A 17072-nucleotide genomic window follows, 5' to 3' on the forward strand; every position below is an offset into this window, starting at 1 on the left:
AAAGTAAAACCACAACTGAGGAAGATTAATAATGATCATGTTTAGACATAGTTCAAGATCTATGGATGAGAGGAGCTCTAGTCAGGAAAGGAATAATCATGTGACTAATAAAAATATTTGGCTTTGCACAACTCCTGAGGGAAGGAAACACTTTAGGAGACAGAACTGAAATGTTCTGTTTTGTTAATATCTTTTATCTCTCAGGAATGGAAACTAAGTAAGCAGTTCTGTCACTTCTAATGTTTAGCTTTTTCAAAAACAAAAGGGTATGGGCCCCTCATTTGTAGGCGCAGTGCCTGTCTGCAGAAGGATCTCCCTAACAGATCCATTTTGTAGCTTGTATTTGTTGGATGAGTAAAGGATAAAGTGTTGGATTGTAATTGGGGAACGTAGAGAGATGTTTCATTAATAGTCTGATATTTGTGTGTCCATGCACATGCAGTAATGATAGGAAGGGGAAGATGAGTGATGCTTCACATATGCAAATTAGATACCAAAATCAATTCTTATTCTTTTATTATATATATATGCCAAAACAATTCTTAAATTAAAGAACAATCCTTATTATTTTATTTTTTAAATATATATATGATACTGTGTTCCTGTCTGTAAAATATAATGGGGATAACCACTAGGACATCTAGTTAAATCACACAGTTAGTAAGAGTTTTCTTTTTGAATAATCACATGTCAATACAGCAAGATATTCAAAATGGTCATTTCACTTAAAAATAGCTGTATTGATAGTGCTCATTTATCAGTAACTTTAAACATTTTCACTCATTTCTGTTTAATTATAATTGTTTGCTTATTAGCAGGTGTACCTTTGAGCAGTCATGGCTGCTCAATCATTGGTCCCCCCTCCAAACGCAAGCTGTAAAATTATGACTTTTCGGCCTTCAATGGATGAATTCAGGGAGTTTAACAAGTACTTGGCTTACATGGAATCAAAAGGGGCTCATCGTGCTGGACTGGCAAAGGTAAATGCCTTAAACTGTAAAAGACAGTATTGTGAGGCATCAAAACCTGGATAGTGCAAATATTTCAGTATCAAAACTTTTGATGCTTAGCGTGCTAACTAAAGTTTAACTTACTAACTTATATCAAGTGACAAAGTGTGACAGTGTTCTTGACAATAAAAGAAGAGTTTAGATTTATATCCCCTTTTTCTTGAGTCTGCAGGAGACTCAAAGGGGCTTACAATCTCCTTGCCCTTCCCCCCTCACAACAAACACCCTGTGAGGTAGGTGGGGCTGAGAGAGCTCCGAGAAGCTGTGACTAGCTCAAGGTCACCCAGCTGGCGTGTGTGGGAGTGTACAGGCTAATCTGAATTCCCCAGAGAAGCCTCCACAGCTCAGGCGGCAGAGCTGGGAATCAAACCCAGTTCCTCCAGATTAGATACATGAGCTCTTAACCTCCCACGCCACTGCTGCTGGTATGGCGGATGGGGGTGGGAGAGTAGAAGTTGAGGTTATTTTAATATTATTTTTATTTTTATTGTTATATTTTATTTGTGATTTTTCTTGTGGTTTTTAATTGTTTTTAATCTGTGTAAGCCACCTAGAGACACAGGTATAAGGTGGGGTATACATTTTAATAAATAAAATAAATATTTATGGAATTTATCTTCATATATCTGTAAATATCTTCATTTTCTGTAAGAGAAATTGTAAGTACATCCAATATTTGAGAAAGAGTTGCTGACTACTACATCCTATGCTACCACAGAACACACACCTTTAATTTTTCTGCCTCTTAAAAAACAAAAATTAAAGTTTGAGCAGAAAACAAATTCTGTACAAATGCAAAGACTATTATTTGAACAGACATTCTGAGTCACAATAGGTTGGACTGCAAGCATGTCTAGATGTTATTTTTATGGAAACATTGAACTCTTTAATAATGTATTAACATTAAATATATTATAGATTACTGCTGCCAAAATTAAATTTAAACTGAAAATCCTAGAAAACATTGTACTATTTTCAATCTTTCCCCTAATAATCTCCAAAACAAAGATTGCCTTTTTTCACTTTTTTATCGCTTCCATGAATGGGAACAAAAAATGAATGCAAAAAAACTAATCTGGAAGATATACTGTGCACAAAAGCAACTTTTAATTTCTTTCCAATAGAAGTAACAAAAATGAAGAGCTTGCCTTTAGGAGCTGTGGAACAGTGCTAGAAAACCTGCTTTGCATGCAGAGGATTTGGGTTCAATCTCCAATTAAAAGAATCAGACTAGGCTATAGACTATAGAGGTGGTAGGCTATAGAGGTGAAAGAGGAGCAGCAGTGGCGTAGGAGGTTAAGAGCTCGTGTATCTAATCTGGAGGAACCGGGTATGATTCCCAGCTCTGCCGCCTGAGCTGTGGAGGCTTCTCTGGGGAATTCAGATTAGCCTGTACACTCCCACACACGCCAGCTGGGTGACCTTGAGCTAGTCAGGGGGGATATAAATCCAAACTCTTCTTCCTCTTCTTCCTCTTCTTCCTCTTCTTCTTCTTCTGAGGGGGTTTCCAGGAGGTTAACCAAATGCCTGGATGTGAAGGAAGGTGTTCACCATCTGCCTAACCCCATTAAGAGTAGACACATGACAAATCTTCGAGGGGAGACTATTCCAGAACTTGGGGGCAATAATGGAAAAAATCCTCTTGCATGCCCTAGATGGGGGGGAAGATACCATCCCACCTGCACCTAGTCGGGGGGAGATACCCCCAGAAGTGCCTCCTCCCGTGACCTTAGTGCTCAGGCATGTACATACGGGTGCAAGCATTCCTTCAGGTAGACAGGGCCCAAGCCATTTATTTAGGGCGTTGTATGTCAACATCAACTCCTTGAATTGGGCCAGGAGCGAATTAGGAGCCAATACAATTCCGTAAGGAATTTTTAATTCTAAGTTATAAATTAAGCATTTCATGTTTAATCACTAAAATAACTTTTGGTTCAATGGGAAAATAAGTATTGCATATATTTCAAATTTCCTAAAAATTCTGCTGGGGGGGGGCAGGAGGAGAACAGAAAAAGAGATTGTAGAAATTATATATTTTTTGGAGGACATGATAGGGTTTTGTAAATCCATGAATTGAGTGGAGAAAGTGGATAAGGAGAACTGTCAGTTCTCCAATAAAACTAGAACTCAGCGGTGTTCAGTGAAGTTGGTAGGTAATAGATTCAGGATAGCGAAAAGGAATTATTTACTCAGTGAACAATTTAAATTGTGGAAGCTGCCAGTGGATGAAGTGATGGCCACAAGAATAGATAGTTTTAAGAGGAAATTAGACAGCTTCATGACGAATAGGTCCATTAATGTCTACTAGCTGTGATGACTGAAGTCAGCCTCAACAACCAGAGGCAGTAAATCTCTGAATACCAGTTCTAGGAAGCAGCATTGGTCTCAGTGCCTGTTTGGTTGCCCTCCAGGACAACTTCTTTGGCAGCTATGTGAAGGAGGATGCTGGATTAGATGAAACTCTGGCCTGATCCAGCTGGGCTGTTATGTTCTTTTGTTGTGTTAAGACGTTCTGTTAACTTCACTAAAAAGTCTTTCTGTCTGTGCTCCAGGGAATGTATTTGTATTATCTTTATGGAAACTTTGTCGGTGAAATAAAATTTAGATTTAAATTAATATTTTGATAGCTAGGTTTTATGTATAATAATGGGTGTCAAATAGGGATACCTCTCTTGGGGTATGATTTCATACATTGGAGACTTATGAAATCAAGGTTGTTGGTGTGTTTTGGAGGGCTACAATGGGATACAGCTAATGAGATCTGAACTGCCTAGCTTAGGTTACAGCTAAACAAAGCTGTTTGAATAAGGCCTTATGGGACCATATTGTTTCAGGGTTTGTGACCAAAGAATTCTAGAACATAGCTTCAGTAATTATGAAATCTAATTTTACATTATGCCATATATAAATGTAAAGGCACTAAACACTGACTCATTCCTTCAGATTTTCTGTGGAAACCAAATTAGTGAGCTATGTGCTAAAAATATAGTGTACCAATTCAGTTTATCTTCCTGTTGCACAGAAACAGGAACAGAGATGTAATGATGCGAAAATCTCTAAATCCACTTGTTTTTCCTTCTAATTTTATTTGGTATCTATCTTACATTCAATGTTATTTTGAAATCATTAATCAGTGTTTCTGAGTCCTATCACTGTAATGGAATAGTTGTGATTTTTGATAATACAACTGTCTTAACTATCACAATATGCTTTGTTCTTTATCAAGTCTTCTGATAAAAGACCCAATACTAGCCTTAAATTCCTAAGTATCCAGGGTATTTGGCATTAAATGCCTACACTTGAGCAAGTATTGACTCATCAGAGCAAAAGAAAATGGAATAAAAAATAAATATTTCCCTGAATCCAAACAACCCATGCTAGATAGTAGAGTAGGAGACATTTCAAAATGGGTTCATGTTTTCTCTGCCATGCTGTCACTCTTCTTTTTAATCAGGTGCTCTCATCTATTCCTGTTTGTCTCTGTATGTACATTTGACTTTCCCGAGGACAGATTCTCTCTAAAATTCCTGATGCCACTCCCCTGTTCCTAGTGGCAAATTACTATGTAGAAACTTACTAGAAAATATACCTTACTGCTTCCATGTGCCAACCCAGGCAAGGCACAACACTTTTTTGAGCTTTCACTATTAACATGTGAGTCACCATTGTTCCATCTTTTTAACTGGGGTTTGGATAGAAGAAAAACAAAATGTTTCATGCCTATTTTGCCATGGTTTGTTCCCTGAAGAAGAGAACAGGTTCATCTAGATAAGGTAGTAGACAAGTCTGATATGGACAGAGAGATTGTTTTAAGAGAGTTAGACTGGGAATTAGAAGCACTTGACTGCACTGGATGAGAACAGATCTGCCCAGATTGTATGCATCAAAGAACTAGAGAGTTTGCACATCCTTTGTCCATCATCTTCCAGACCACTTGGAGAATAGGAGATGTTCCACAAGACTGGAAGAGGGCAAATGCTATACCAGTTTTCAAAAAAGGGAGGAAGGATAACCCAGGAAACTGCAGGCCAGTCAGTCTGCCCTCTATCCCAAGGAAGATACTGGAGCAGTGTTTAAAGGGATCAGTCTGAGGCCATCTGAAGGTCAATTTGGCAATCTAAGGAAGTCAGCACAGATTTGTTTCCAACAGATCCTCCCAGACTTATCTTCTTTCTTTGATCAAGTTATGAGCTTACTAGATTGAGGGAATGCTTTCAGTGTTGTTTACCTGGATTTCAGTAAAACTTTTGACAGAGTTCCCCATGATGTTCTGACAGGTAAACTGGAGGACTGTGGTCTGGACTTTAGGATAGTTAGGTGGATAGGGAATTGATTAGAGAACTGTACCAAAGGTTAGTTGTTAGTGGCATTTCATTAGATGGGAGTGCCCCAGGGCTTGGTTTAGGGCCCAGTACTTCTCAATGTTTTTTATAAATGATCTTGGTGAGAAGGTGGAGAGACTACTCATTAGAGTTGCGGATGACACCAAATTGGAAGTAGCAGTGAACACATCAGAATATAGAGGTAAAATCCAACAAAACATGAACACACTGGGAAAGCTCTTGGTGGGCGGAAGGATCAGCCAAGGGATTGAGGTGTTTCTTGTTCTGTGTGGGGTTACACCCCTCTTAAAATGGGTTCTATCTTGGAGGTGCTGCTGAACCTGAACCTCCTGATAAACAAGCTCCTCCTGAACCTCCTGATGAATATTGGCCAGGGGGGCCTTTCTCCAGCTTCAGATGTTCCAGAGCAAATAAGATCATGCCACTTAGTTGTATACCATGGTAACATTTAGATTAGATTGCTGCAGTGTACTTTATGTGAGGCTGCCTGTGAAGACTGTCCAGAAATTACACTTGGTACAGAATGTTGTGGCCAGAGTGCTAATTGGAGGGGTTCATAGGGACCATATCATTCTACTTATAGTGATCTCAATTTGCTTCGGAGTTCAAGATGCAATGCAAGAAATGTCCTTTTCGGTCAGGGCACCAATCTGTGGAATTCCCACCCGAGGAATATTTCTCTGTCCCCTTCTATCATTATCTTCTACCTGGCATTTCTTCTCTGTTAAATTGTTTATGCATTCAACTATTTTAATTGTTTTATATGCTATTCAATCTCCTGAGACTCAAGGAGGCTACCAATGCAGCACCAGGTTTCATAGATACAACCCATAACAGCCAATAAAAAATGTTCTAGATTACGAACATATTTAATAAAAAACAAATTGCAGATTAAAAAGTACACAGAATTGAAACTGCACATTAAGAATTCAAGAATTCAATTCAAGAAAAAGCCAAATTTGCTGACGCAGATTTACCCTCCACCAAATGCTTTGTAAAATAAAGGTGTACTACATGCCTTCTTTACTGTGGCCAGTGAAAGTGCCTTCCCCACCCACCCTGGCTCTGGAGAATTGAACTCTTTATGGAAGAACTCTGTGATCTTCTCATTGCCATATGGATAGTCCTAATGGAGGACACCAGGGAAAGAAGACTGTCTGGGGAATATAGTTGGCTTGTGGGAGTGTACCCATGTGCAGTTTAATAAGTATGAGGTCCTAGACCAGGGGTGGCCAACCTATGGCACCCCAGATCTTCATGGACTACAATTCCCATTAGCCCCTGCCAATTGGTCATGCTGGCAGGGGCTGATGGGAATTGTAGTCCATGAACATCTGGGGTGCCATAGGTTGGCCACCGCTGTCCTAGACCATTAACAATCTGACTCAGAAATAAATAGGTAATCAGTGCAGTTGACTCAGTGCTGGAGGTATGTGTTTTAAGTTCCTCTCACTGTTGCAATTTGTATTAACTGAAGCTTTTGAGCCCTCTTCAAAGGCAGCCCCATGCAGAATGTTACAGTAGGATGAGTGATCCCCTGCATTAGATTCTATTTGATCTTTGCAAGAGATACTGGGTTTTTGATAAAATCTAGAGCAGCACCCCAATGGCCTTTTGTGCCATAACATTGTGTAAGCATCAAGGGTATGTTTGGGGTTGAAACCGAGAAAGTCGACCAAGCCCTTCTCTACTCAGGACTAGGCAGGCCAGGTCTCCCACTATAGCAGGAGATGCTGTGTCACCTCCATTCCCTGCTAGCTCTCCCAAAGATGATGGCAGAAAATTGGGCGGGGGAATGCATCTGATGTGATGCTGACAAAAATCCTGTGCTGTTATTACATTGGGGTTCTGCCTGAAACTCTGTGATTTAGCCATAAAGTTTTGAGCAAGCCTAAATTATGGTATTTCACTTTTTTTTTTTTTTGCTGGAAGTGATGTTGCATAATGCTAACATGCTTATTCCTACCTTCCAGTTCTTCTTGGGAGGTTGCCAGATGACACATCCCTGATGCCACCAAATTCTGCATTGGTGCAGGGATTACACTGACATGTTACCACAGCATGGTTTTTCATTATCATCTCTAGATATGGCAGCATATGTCTGAGTTATGTCAGTGTAGTCACTGTCTTTTGAGAGGGGCTTATAGTTGTGTGGAAAATCACCACAGCGTAGTTTTACATAGTTGAAAGCTTGAAATTGTGGAATGTGTATTGGGAATGTTCGTATTCTTGCAAGTACAGTGGCTGGAAACATGTTTTGATTGCGGCATTTAAATTTGCAGTTTCTCTTCGGATGTTGTTTTCCCCCACCCAGAATCAAGTTTACTCATAATATTGCATTTCTTAACGCTCAACATTCTGTGGGATGGGGGCTCTCCGTTTGTTTTCATAAAGGATCGATCCCAATAGTATATTATTATATAAATGATCAGGATTTTATTCCTGTTAACTCCATGGGGAGATATTGAGAGAATTAAAATACTATGAACTTTGTAGCCTTAAAAATCATAATTGACCTTGAATTAAAGAAAAGAATGCAAATGTTTTCTTAAAATATTCTAACTGTGTAACCCAAATCGCAAGTGCATGTTTAATACTCATGAAAATCACTATGCACATATTTGATTTTTAGGCATCTTAAATGCATGGCTTCCTTGCCTCCCAAAGCAGCATTTGGTTCCTTTTTGTGTGCATACATTTTCTAAAAACTTTCTGGATTATTTTAATAGAATTGGAGAGAATCTTATTGAAGTAGGTAAAGCTGCTATCATATGCACACACCTGCTGTACATAAAACAGTAAACATGTATTAATTTCAGGGTTGCAGTTATCTAAATTTTTGGCGTTACTTTACTCGGTAATATCTGAAATTAAATTGTCCTGAATATTTTAGGCCTGTGTAACCTTATGTAGTTAAATTATATATTTATCGAATATAGTCCAATTATTAATGTTTACCTAGGGAAAACAGATTAACTTCTGTGCCAAGGAAAGACTCATACTGCAACCTTAAGCCAGAATGCATATATTTACTTATTTTGCTTAATTCTGTAAACCGTGGAAGAGGAGAAACAATGTGCGACGTTGAGCAATGAAGAACCACTCCTAACATCAACATTTACTCTCTGTCTCCCCAGAGTGTGGAAGCTTATTTCTGGAGCTATGTAATATTGCTAGTATAATTGCAGATATTTAGAATACTATAAAACATATGTACCAATCTGTTTGTGTGAATCTCAATTTGCAAATTGCATTACAATAAATTGTGTTTGTCCAATTCCGTTTTGATTTCTCCTGCCATCTTCTTTGACACTTAGTAACACCTACCCTTTGATGTATTCACATTATGAGTTTCTCTGCTCATGTTCCATATTTTTGATTAATACTGGTGTGGCATGGGAGATGTACAGTGTGGTGACATCATGCCACAGTGCTAGTGCTACTTAGGATTGCCAACTTCAACTTGGAAATTTCTGTAGATTTGGAGGTGGTATCTGTAAAGGGTGGAATTTGGGGATCAAAGGGAGCTCAATGGAGATGTGATGCCACAGAGTTCACTCTGCAGATTCCTCTAGGTAAACTGGTCTGTATAGTCTGGAGGTCAGTTGTAATTCTGGCAGATCTCCAGGTTGCATCTTGAGGCTGGTAAACCTAGTGTTCCTGCATTTTATGAGGAATCTGGGAAGCACTTGACACAAATACATCAGGTCCGTGTCTCTAATGAAATGTAGTTCTGCCCTTAGACATTCATGCCAATATATGCTAGGCTAATGGCATAGGATCATATCATGGTCTGTACCTTAGACTGGTGCAGCAGTTGGTGTAGTGTATCTTCTTTATACTAGTTGTAATGTGCGAAAATCATTAAAATTGGTATTTTTCTGTACACTGTTACTACATTGTAGAGAAATTTTGGGACAGCTATTGAATTATTTGAGAGAAATGATGAATAAGAGCTAGAGTAGATATGTTTCTCAGGTCATTTATGCATGCACTACTTACCCTGTGGCTGTTTGCATCGCAGTGGTTTTTCACAGTTTTTTTTTGTTTGCACAGGGATTTTCTTCCTGAAGAATGTCCCTAAATGAGCCAATCTATCATTTTGCCCGACAACTTGTTCCTTGTTGTTTCCATGCAATCTCCATTTGGGGAAGTTGCCTGACACCTTTTGTCTGGTTTTTTTTTTTTTTGCAGTCTTTGGTGTAGTATTAATTAATTGGACCATGTGAATTTGTTGTCAGTTTCATTGGGTTTAATGCTCCAGTGATAGATCTTCAATGTAAAAGAAAAAAATCCTCCTGAAATGGTGGCCTGTAGAATAGGAGGAATTGGGTGGGGAAAGGCAGGAATTGGGTAGGAGGAATTGGGTGGGGTATGGGTGGGGAAAGGCAGGGAAGAATGAGAAAACCTAAAAAAAGTTAAATGCATGCTGATCTCCTTTACTTTCCCTAGAAGGGAGAGGAAAAGTCACACTTTCAGATCTTTCAGAAACCACAGGGATTCTCTGATGTGAAGGCAGGGTGACTGCTGAAGAAGAGGAAATGTATGTGTAATGGAGAATCAAAATGGAAGGGAATGTATACTCTATGGGAAGGAGACTACACATGTATAAAAGCCCTTAGTCACATTGTTTCCTTTTTTCCTAACTCATAGATTATGCAAGAATTTGCAGGCTTGAGTGGCAATTTGTGTGTAGAAAAGCGTGTTTAATTATTTCTCTGGGGCATTTTTCTTACCAATATTATCCATCCCCCCCACTGCTTTTTTCCATATCCGGAAAAATATATGGGTACATAGCTCATCCACTTAGTTAAACTCTTCAGAACCACAAGTAGGATGCAATATGAATAATCTTATAAAATACAGTTACTACATAATTAGCATCCAGTGGAGAATGCATTCATCTGCTTCCCCTCTTAATTCAAAATTCACATGAAGATCAGCGTGTAGGTATTGTAACCCCATTATTATCGCCTCCTTGGCTGCTTATACATAATGGGACTTAATACTTATCCTAATTCAATTTGTATTATGTGGAAATTAAGCCTCAGGGTTAAATACTGGGTTTGTTAACATATTTTGGCTACAAACTGAAGAAAGTACAACTGCTTTTGTGTGTCCTTTAAGGTTTTAAAAATAATAGCAATCTGCTTTAAAAACTGAAATGTCAGAAGCAGTCTGTGCTACAGCAGGAGGACTACTTCTCCCCCCAAAAGAATAAAAAGGATAAAAAAATCCCACTAAGTACAGTAAAAAAAAGTTTGTGGGGGTATAGCTCAAACCTTGGGCCAGTCTCAATTCATTGTGTATGAAGTCTGATTCTTTCAGGCCATCTTTCTTGGCTTGAATGTTGCCAAATGCAATTTTTGTCTCCATCCTTTTAAAGATGTTTGTTTTTACTGTTATTGTCTTGCTCCCTCAAATTTTTAGGTGATTCCTCCAAAGGAATGGAAGCCAAGGAAGCATTATGGTGACATTGATGATTTGATGATTCCTGCCCCAATTCAACAGATGGTGACTGGTCAGTCTGGGCTCTTCACTCAATACAACATTCAGAAAAAGGCAATGTCTGTGAAGGAATTTAGGCAACTTGCCAACAGTGATAAGTATGTATACTCATTTGATGCTTTGAGATGGTGCTTGTGGCTTTTCGTTTTATTACTGTTTTTCGCTGTTAGGCAACAGTCTTCTGACATTTTACTTTAGAGTAGTTCAGTACAAGTAAGTGACTAATGTCTTAACTGCCTCTATTTTCTGAGAAAACACTCTTATTTAGAGCAGCATTCCAGTTAACACAACACAGCTTCCTAATAGCCATGCAATTTCTTATGCTTCAAGGGAGGAATAGCAAAGTAATATGGTAAAAGAGGACCTGAGATTAAATGTGTTGTCATTCTCATGTGCATGTTCGTCCAATAACATCACATCATACATAGTTCTTGAGGACTCAAGGGCGTATTTCTTTTGTTGGCTTTACATACCATCCTATGTGATGTGTGTTGCATCCAAAATATATTCTCCATGGGCAGCACATTTTGCTCTGGATGTTGCATCAGAAAAAGTATTTTGGTACATTTTCATTCTGTTTGTGCTGAGGTCAAAATATCTGGGTTTTTGTAACAGGTATAATTGTTTTAGCTGACCTTTGAACACTTGGGAAGCATTACATTATCTGGAAAAAAATTGGGCAAAGCAAAGATAAAACCAGTATTCAGTTGAAATAAAGACAGTCTGAATGTTTCTTTAAAAAGTGTTCTAAAGAGAATTCCAAGCTATTGTTACTGTGTATAACCTCTAATTGTGATTCTGTGTCCGCCCCCCCCTTCTAAACCTGCAGCTTTGAAATAAATCTACAAAAAATGACTAATAATATGAAGTTAAAGGGGCTGCCTGTACACCAGTACATATGTACATGGTAATCTATGCAAAACTTGTTATGTTATAGTTAATAACATGACTTACTTTCAGTTTTCTTTAGTTAGGCATATTACAAAATTATCTGGGTAACTGATTTCTAGACTGTTCTATCAGTCCAAAGACTCCTAAAGCCCCCATTGGCCTTAATAGACTTACACCATCCTTTTTGGTGCCCTAAGTCTGAGACCCTATCTTTTGGTGTAATGTGGCAAATGGCTGCGGAGAAGCTGATGAATGTTAACTCCTCCCCCAGTCATACCTCCGGCCTGCCCCTGCTACCCTGATGGTGGCAGGGGCACTGGGATGCTGATGCTGGCATCTTGCAATGCATCCCAGCACCAAGGAGGGCCACAGTGGCAACCTGGCAAAATTGCCCTTCTGCCAGTGTGTGCCTCGGGGAGGGCAGGTCCACTGGCGCAGCCGCATTCCACTGCCACAGGCGGTTTCATCCCTCCTTTGAATGGGGCTTTGAGTTACAGAAATCCTCTCCCCAACTATTTAATCATTTCTTGATACAGAGAATGGAGGAGAATATATTATTTGGCAGTTCTGTAGGAACCAAGAATAACTCTAAATTAGGTATAACCAGTGGTGGGATTCAGCAGGTTCGCACCACTTCGGCAGAAACGGTTGTTAAAATGGTGCTTGTAAACAACCAGTTGTTAAATTATTTGAATCTCACCACCAGAACCAGTTGTTAAATTATTTGAATCCCAACACTGGGTATAACTGTGTATATTAGGAAAAGAACGTTTCAAGCAGCAACATGTAAGAGATTATACTCAAGATTTTTCAGCATAATCATTTGGATTTTCAGGAAGCCTCTTATGTAATGACATATGATTCTAGATCAGGGGTCTGTAACCTGCGGCTCTCCAGATGTTCATGGACTACAGTTCCCATCAGCCCTGCCACTTGGCCATGCAGGCAGGGGCTGATGGGTATTGTAGTTCAAGAACATCTGGAGAGCTGTAGGTTGCAGACCCCTGTTTTAGATAATTTGAACAATTAGTCACACAAGAATAATTCATAGATATAGTGCAGTGATGGCGAACCTTTTCGAGACCGAGTGCCCAAATTACAACCCAAAACCCATTTATTTATCGCAAAGTGCCAACACGGCAATTTAACCTGAATACTGAGGTTTTAGTTTAGAAAAAACGGTTGGCTCTGAGGCTTGCGTTACTCAGGAGTAAGCTTGGTGGTAGTCAGTGGCTTTGCTTTGAAGCAACCATGCAACTCTTCCAGTGGGTGAATCACGACCCTAGGAGGGTTTACTCAGAAGCAGGCCCCATTGCCAGCAACCAAGCTTACTCCCAGGTAAAGGATTGCGCTTCAGTTCTTCACATGAAAATCAGTGGGGTTTAACAGCGCTTAACAGGGTTACCTACACTGCTTCCCCAAAACTAGGTCTTAGGTTTAATGCTAATAATCGAGCCCAGTGGCCCAGGCCAGCCTAGATGTGGGGGGGGGGGGGACTCACAATAGCGTGCCCACAGAAGAAGGCTCTGAATTATAACCACCCTCTGGCACTCGTGCCATGGGATCATCACCACTGATATGAATTACTGACTGTAGTGTATATACTGTTGATATCCCTGATCATGAAGCAGACAACTAGACAACTTTGTTTTCCTTCTGTAACAATTTCCTTTTTGTCTCCTGTAGATACTGTACTCCAAGGTATATAGACTATGAGGATTTGGAACGGAAATACTGGAAGAATTTAACTTTTGTTGCACCAATCTATGGAGCTGATATTAATGGGAGCATATATGATGAAGTATGTATTTTATTTTATCATAAGTTATTTATCGTTTTGCATTGCAGAAGAGAATTATAGTCTAAATATCATCTATTTTTTCCATTACTGAGTTCAAATTATGTTGCAAGCTTCCATTTTCCCAGTGAATAACATGACTTCTTATGAATGTTTGGTGGAAGAGAGGAAAATCACAGCTTAATTTATTTAACTGTAGTGGAAGCTGTTTATTTAAAATAACTTGATTTTATTTGAATTTTAATTTATATACCGCCCTCCCCCGGAGGGCTCAGGGCGGTGTACTACATAATAAGTAAACAACAGCATACCAATACAATAACATTCACCCCCTCAATCTAAATGTGTCCTTGAAAATATTCTTGTTTCAATTAAATTCTGAATTAAATATAAACAAAAGCTTGTGTTCATAATCTTTTAAAATGGAATTCATGGCAATTTGTGAAACAAATGAAGTTAAGCTAGAGTTGCTTTTGTGGGTAAGGAAGGAATATTAATAAAGGTTAGACAATGTAAATATGGTTGTGGTGTTTGTGGCGCTCCCTGCCTTTGAGGCCGCCTCGCCTGACTATTCTAGGGTTATTCCCTCCAGCTTCCCAGGGTCTTCCCTGGCCTCAGAATAGGGGCAGAAGGTCTCACTTGCCAGTTCTCCCTCCTGGAAAGCCAAGTTCCCCAGCTCTGGGAACAGTTTGCCAGTAGCATCCTCCTTGGCCCTTCTCCTGCATCCCTTCTTAGAGACCTAGCCCCACTCCTTTCCCCAGGCCCCCTCCAACCAGGGTGTCTGTGTTGGGGGCAAGTCCTTCTTCTTGACTTCCCTGTCACTCTTAGATCTTTCTCACTCCATTTATTCTCATTGTCATTATTGTGGATCCTACATTGGTTGCCTGGAACTGGCAAATCATCACAAGTAGTGGGATTCAGTAGATTGGGTAATCTTTGTCTTTCACTGTATCCGCTGTCTCTGTACGATGCCACAAAGTAATCCTTTGGGTATTAGTAGTCTTGGGGAAAGGGGAAAAATCTTCCACTGAATAACATATTTGGCCATTTAATGGCAACTGACAACCAAACCCAAAACATAACATAAAGTTTTCCATAAATGTGTGCTGATTTGGGAGAGGTGACACGAATGTAATGCTTTTTTGGCATTACTTGGGGTGTTCCGTGACTTCTCTGGAGAACTATAATGCAGTTTCCATTCTGTTTTCTGTCTCAATAACCATCAGTAGACTATGTCACTAAGGAAATATGGTACATCCCAAATTTAGAATAAGCGATTGGGGTTAGAACAGTCAATGGAAGAAAATAATTTTAGCACAGTGAGAATAATAAATAGAACAAATATAGGCAAAAAAGAGAGTAGCTGATAGGACTTATGAAAAATACAAGCATAGGAAGTAAGTGGTACTAGAAAAGAGGGTGTAGATGATGCAGTCTTTAGTGCAATGTGAGGTGAGTGTCTGTGTGAAAAAGACATTTTGAGTCCTGGCATCTGTGCATTTTAAGGATGGGAATCCTGGAAAGTGATTGGTAGAATTTTGTGTTTCCATCTTTGTTTGTACTGGTCAACTTTTTTTCTGCCACCAGATGGTAGCCTTGCATAAGGATTCATTCTACTGTTTGTTGTGCTTTTGGAGCAATCTCTTCTAAATTTAGAATCAAAATCTTTCATATTTATTCACTATAGGGGTTTTGATATATTCAGTAAGGATGGGTGAAATGCAGCTTGTCTAGAAATGAAGCAGAGGATAATTAAAAAGTATATGGTACAATTATGAGGAGCCATACATGATAAATGAAATAAGTAAATTGCATTATTGAATGTAAAAACAATATAGACAGCATAATAGAGGCAATGTAGTTTCCACATTGTGTTAAAGGTTTTTTTTACTGTAAGTTTTGTATGTATTTTTAAAAATTTCAGCCAACATACATGCAGCAATATAGCATTTTATAGCATGAATCTGTCTATTCTCAAAACCAGGAAGTCATCAGGATTAGCTCAGAATCTATACCAAACAAGCTCATTGTTGTTTCAGTGGCTGAGAATCAAAGGAAAAAAACCAAAGGAAAAAAACCCAGTGGGATTTTGGACATCTGCTGTGCATGGTGCAAGCCATATCAAATGTGCTTGCTTGTGGTGGACTCATCTAGGCTGCACTAAACTATTTTCAGTTTTCAGTTTTTCATTTCATTACCTTTATTAGGCATAGAACTAGTTTCAGTTAAAAAGGGACACATTTTCCCTGGAAGCAGATAGCAAAATAGGATGGTTAAATGAACAGCAGCTCCCCACACCCAGCATAGAAGATCCTGCTTTTGTTAGTTCCCTCTGTTTAAGAAGTGGTTTCCTTTGTGACACGGAGAAGTGCTGTTTGAGCAACATGTCTTCAGTGTTTATGAATGAGTTGTGCAGTTCATTCAATCCTAGATCTTTTCTTGTTTGGGTAAGACTTGCAGGTAAGAATACTAAATAGAGAATCAGACTGAAGGTGCAGCTCGTCCAGCAATTTAACTCTAAGAGTGGTGTGACAAGAAGGAAGGCATGGTAGTCAGTTCTGGCATTGCCTCATCAGAGAGCTTGAGTATAGCATGGAATTGCAAAAGATGGCCACGCTGCAGAGATCAGTTCTATGGAAGAAAACAGCAGCTTTGGAGGATTGATATTAGAGCACTGCAACTCGAATGAGCTCCCTCTCCTTCCCAGGAAACACCCCCAGAAGTTTCCAGAAGTTCCCTAGGCACAGTTGGCAGCAATACAAGAGGCACATAATGTTGTCATTGCAGGAAGGTCTCCTTCCTGGCCATTGTCTGGGTACATAGATGTTGGGAGCCTCATCCTCCTGGGCCGTGGCTGGTGGGGATTTAGTCAAGAAAAATTGAACAACTGTCGGCAGGACCTTCAAAACATGCACCTTCTCATTCAGATGGCTTGCTAACATGCTTGGACTACATCCTTTTCCAAAAGATCATAGCAAGTAAGATTTGAAAAAAACCCACACATAATGCAGCTTGGGAAAGGAACACTTAAAGGACTCTACTGTATGGATGCTCAAAAACAAACAAGAAAAGCAAACCTGCCACAATGTACTGTGGCAGAGAAAAATTATGGTGTGACTGTAGTCAAATGCATGCAAATACTGAGGATTTTGATTTCCAAAGTAGTGAAATTCTAATCAGAGTTCTAGGATTGTACAATAGGAACAGGAATTAGCAGTTCAAATAAACAAGGTGTTGAGAAGTTACTTCTTTCGACATGCATGTATATATGTCAGTGAAATGTAAGGGTCTGTTACCCCAGTCAATAACAAGTCTCAGCAGTGGAGCAGCGGTGGCGTAGGAGGTTAAGAGCACGTGTATCTAATCTGGAGGAACCGTGTTTGATTCCCAGCTCTGCCGCCTGAGCTGCGGAGGCTTATCTGGGGAATTCAGATGTGCCTGTACACTCCCACACATGCCAGCTGGGTGACCTTGGGCTAGTCACAGCTTCTTGGAGCTCTCTCAGCCCCACCTACCTCACAG

At 39.5% G+C, this 17072-nt stretch overlaps 1 protein-coding gene across 4 annotated transcripts in view; it reads left to right on the top strand.

Annotated features, from left to right (window-relative positions):
• The window catches only part of KDM4C (lysine demethylase 4C), a 254602-nt gene that overhangs the window by 14476 nt on the left and 223054 nt on the right, over positions 1–17072 (top strand). For 2 of the 4 annotated variants that reach the window (XM_048503432.1, XM_048503429.1), the window contains exons 3-5: positions 816–980; positions 10784–10959; positions 13439–13553. In XM_048503432.1, coding sequence (XP_048359389.1) covers positions 837–980; positions 10784–10959; positions 13439–13553 — 435 coding nt within the window. In that variant the 5' untranslated portion in view covers positions 816–836. The remainder of the gene's footprint in view (positions 1–815; positions 981–10783; positions 10960–13438; positions 13554–17072) is intronic. The other 2 variants (XM_048503430.1, XM_048503431.1) reach the window with 2 other exon arrangements.

This window comes from Sphaerodactylus townsendi, linkage group LG07 (genome assembly GCF_021028975.2).
Source record: "Sphaerodactylus townsendi isolate TG3544 linkage group LG07, MPM_Stown_v2.3, whole genome shotgun sequence".
Taxonomy (NCBI): Eukaryota; Metazoa; Chordata; class Lepidosauria; order Squamata; family Sphaerodactylidae; genus Sphaerodactylus; species Sphaerodactylus townsendi.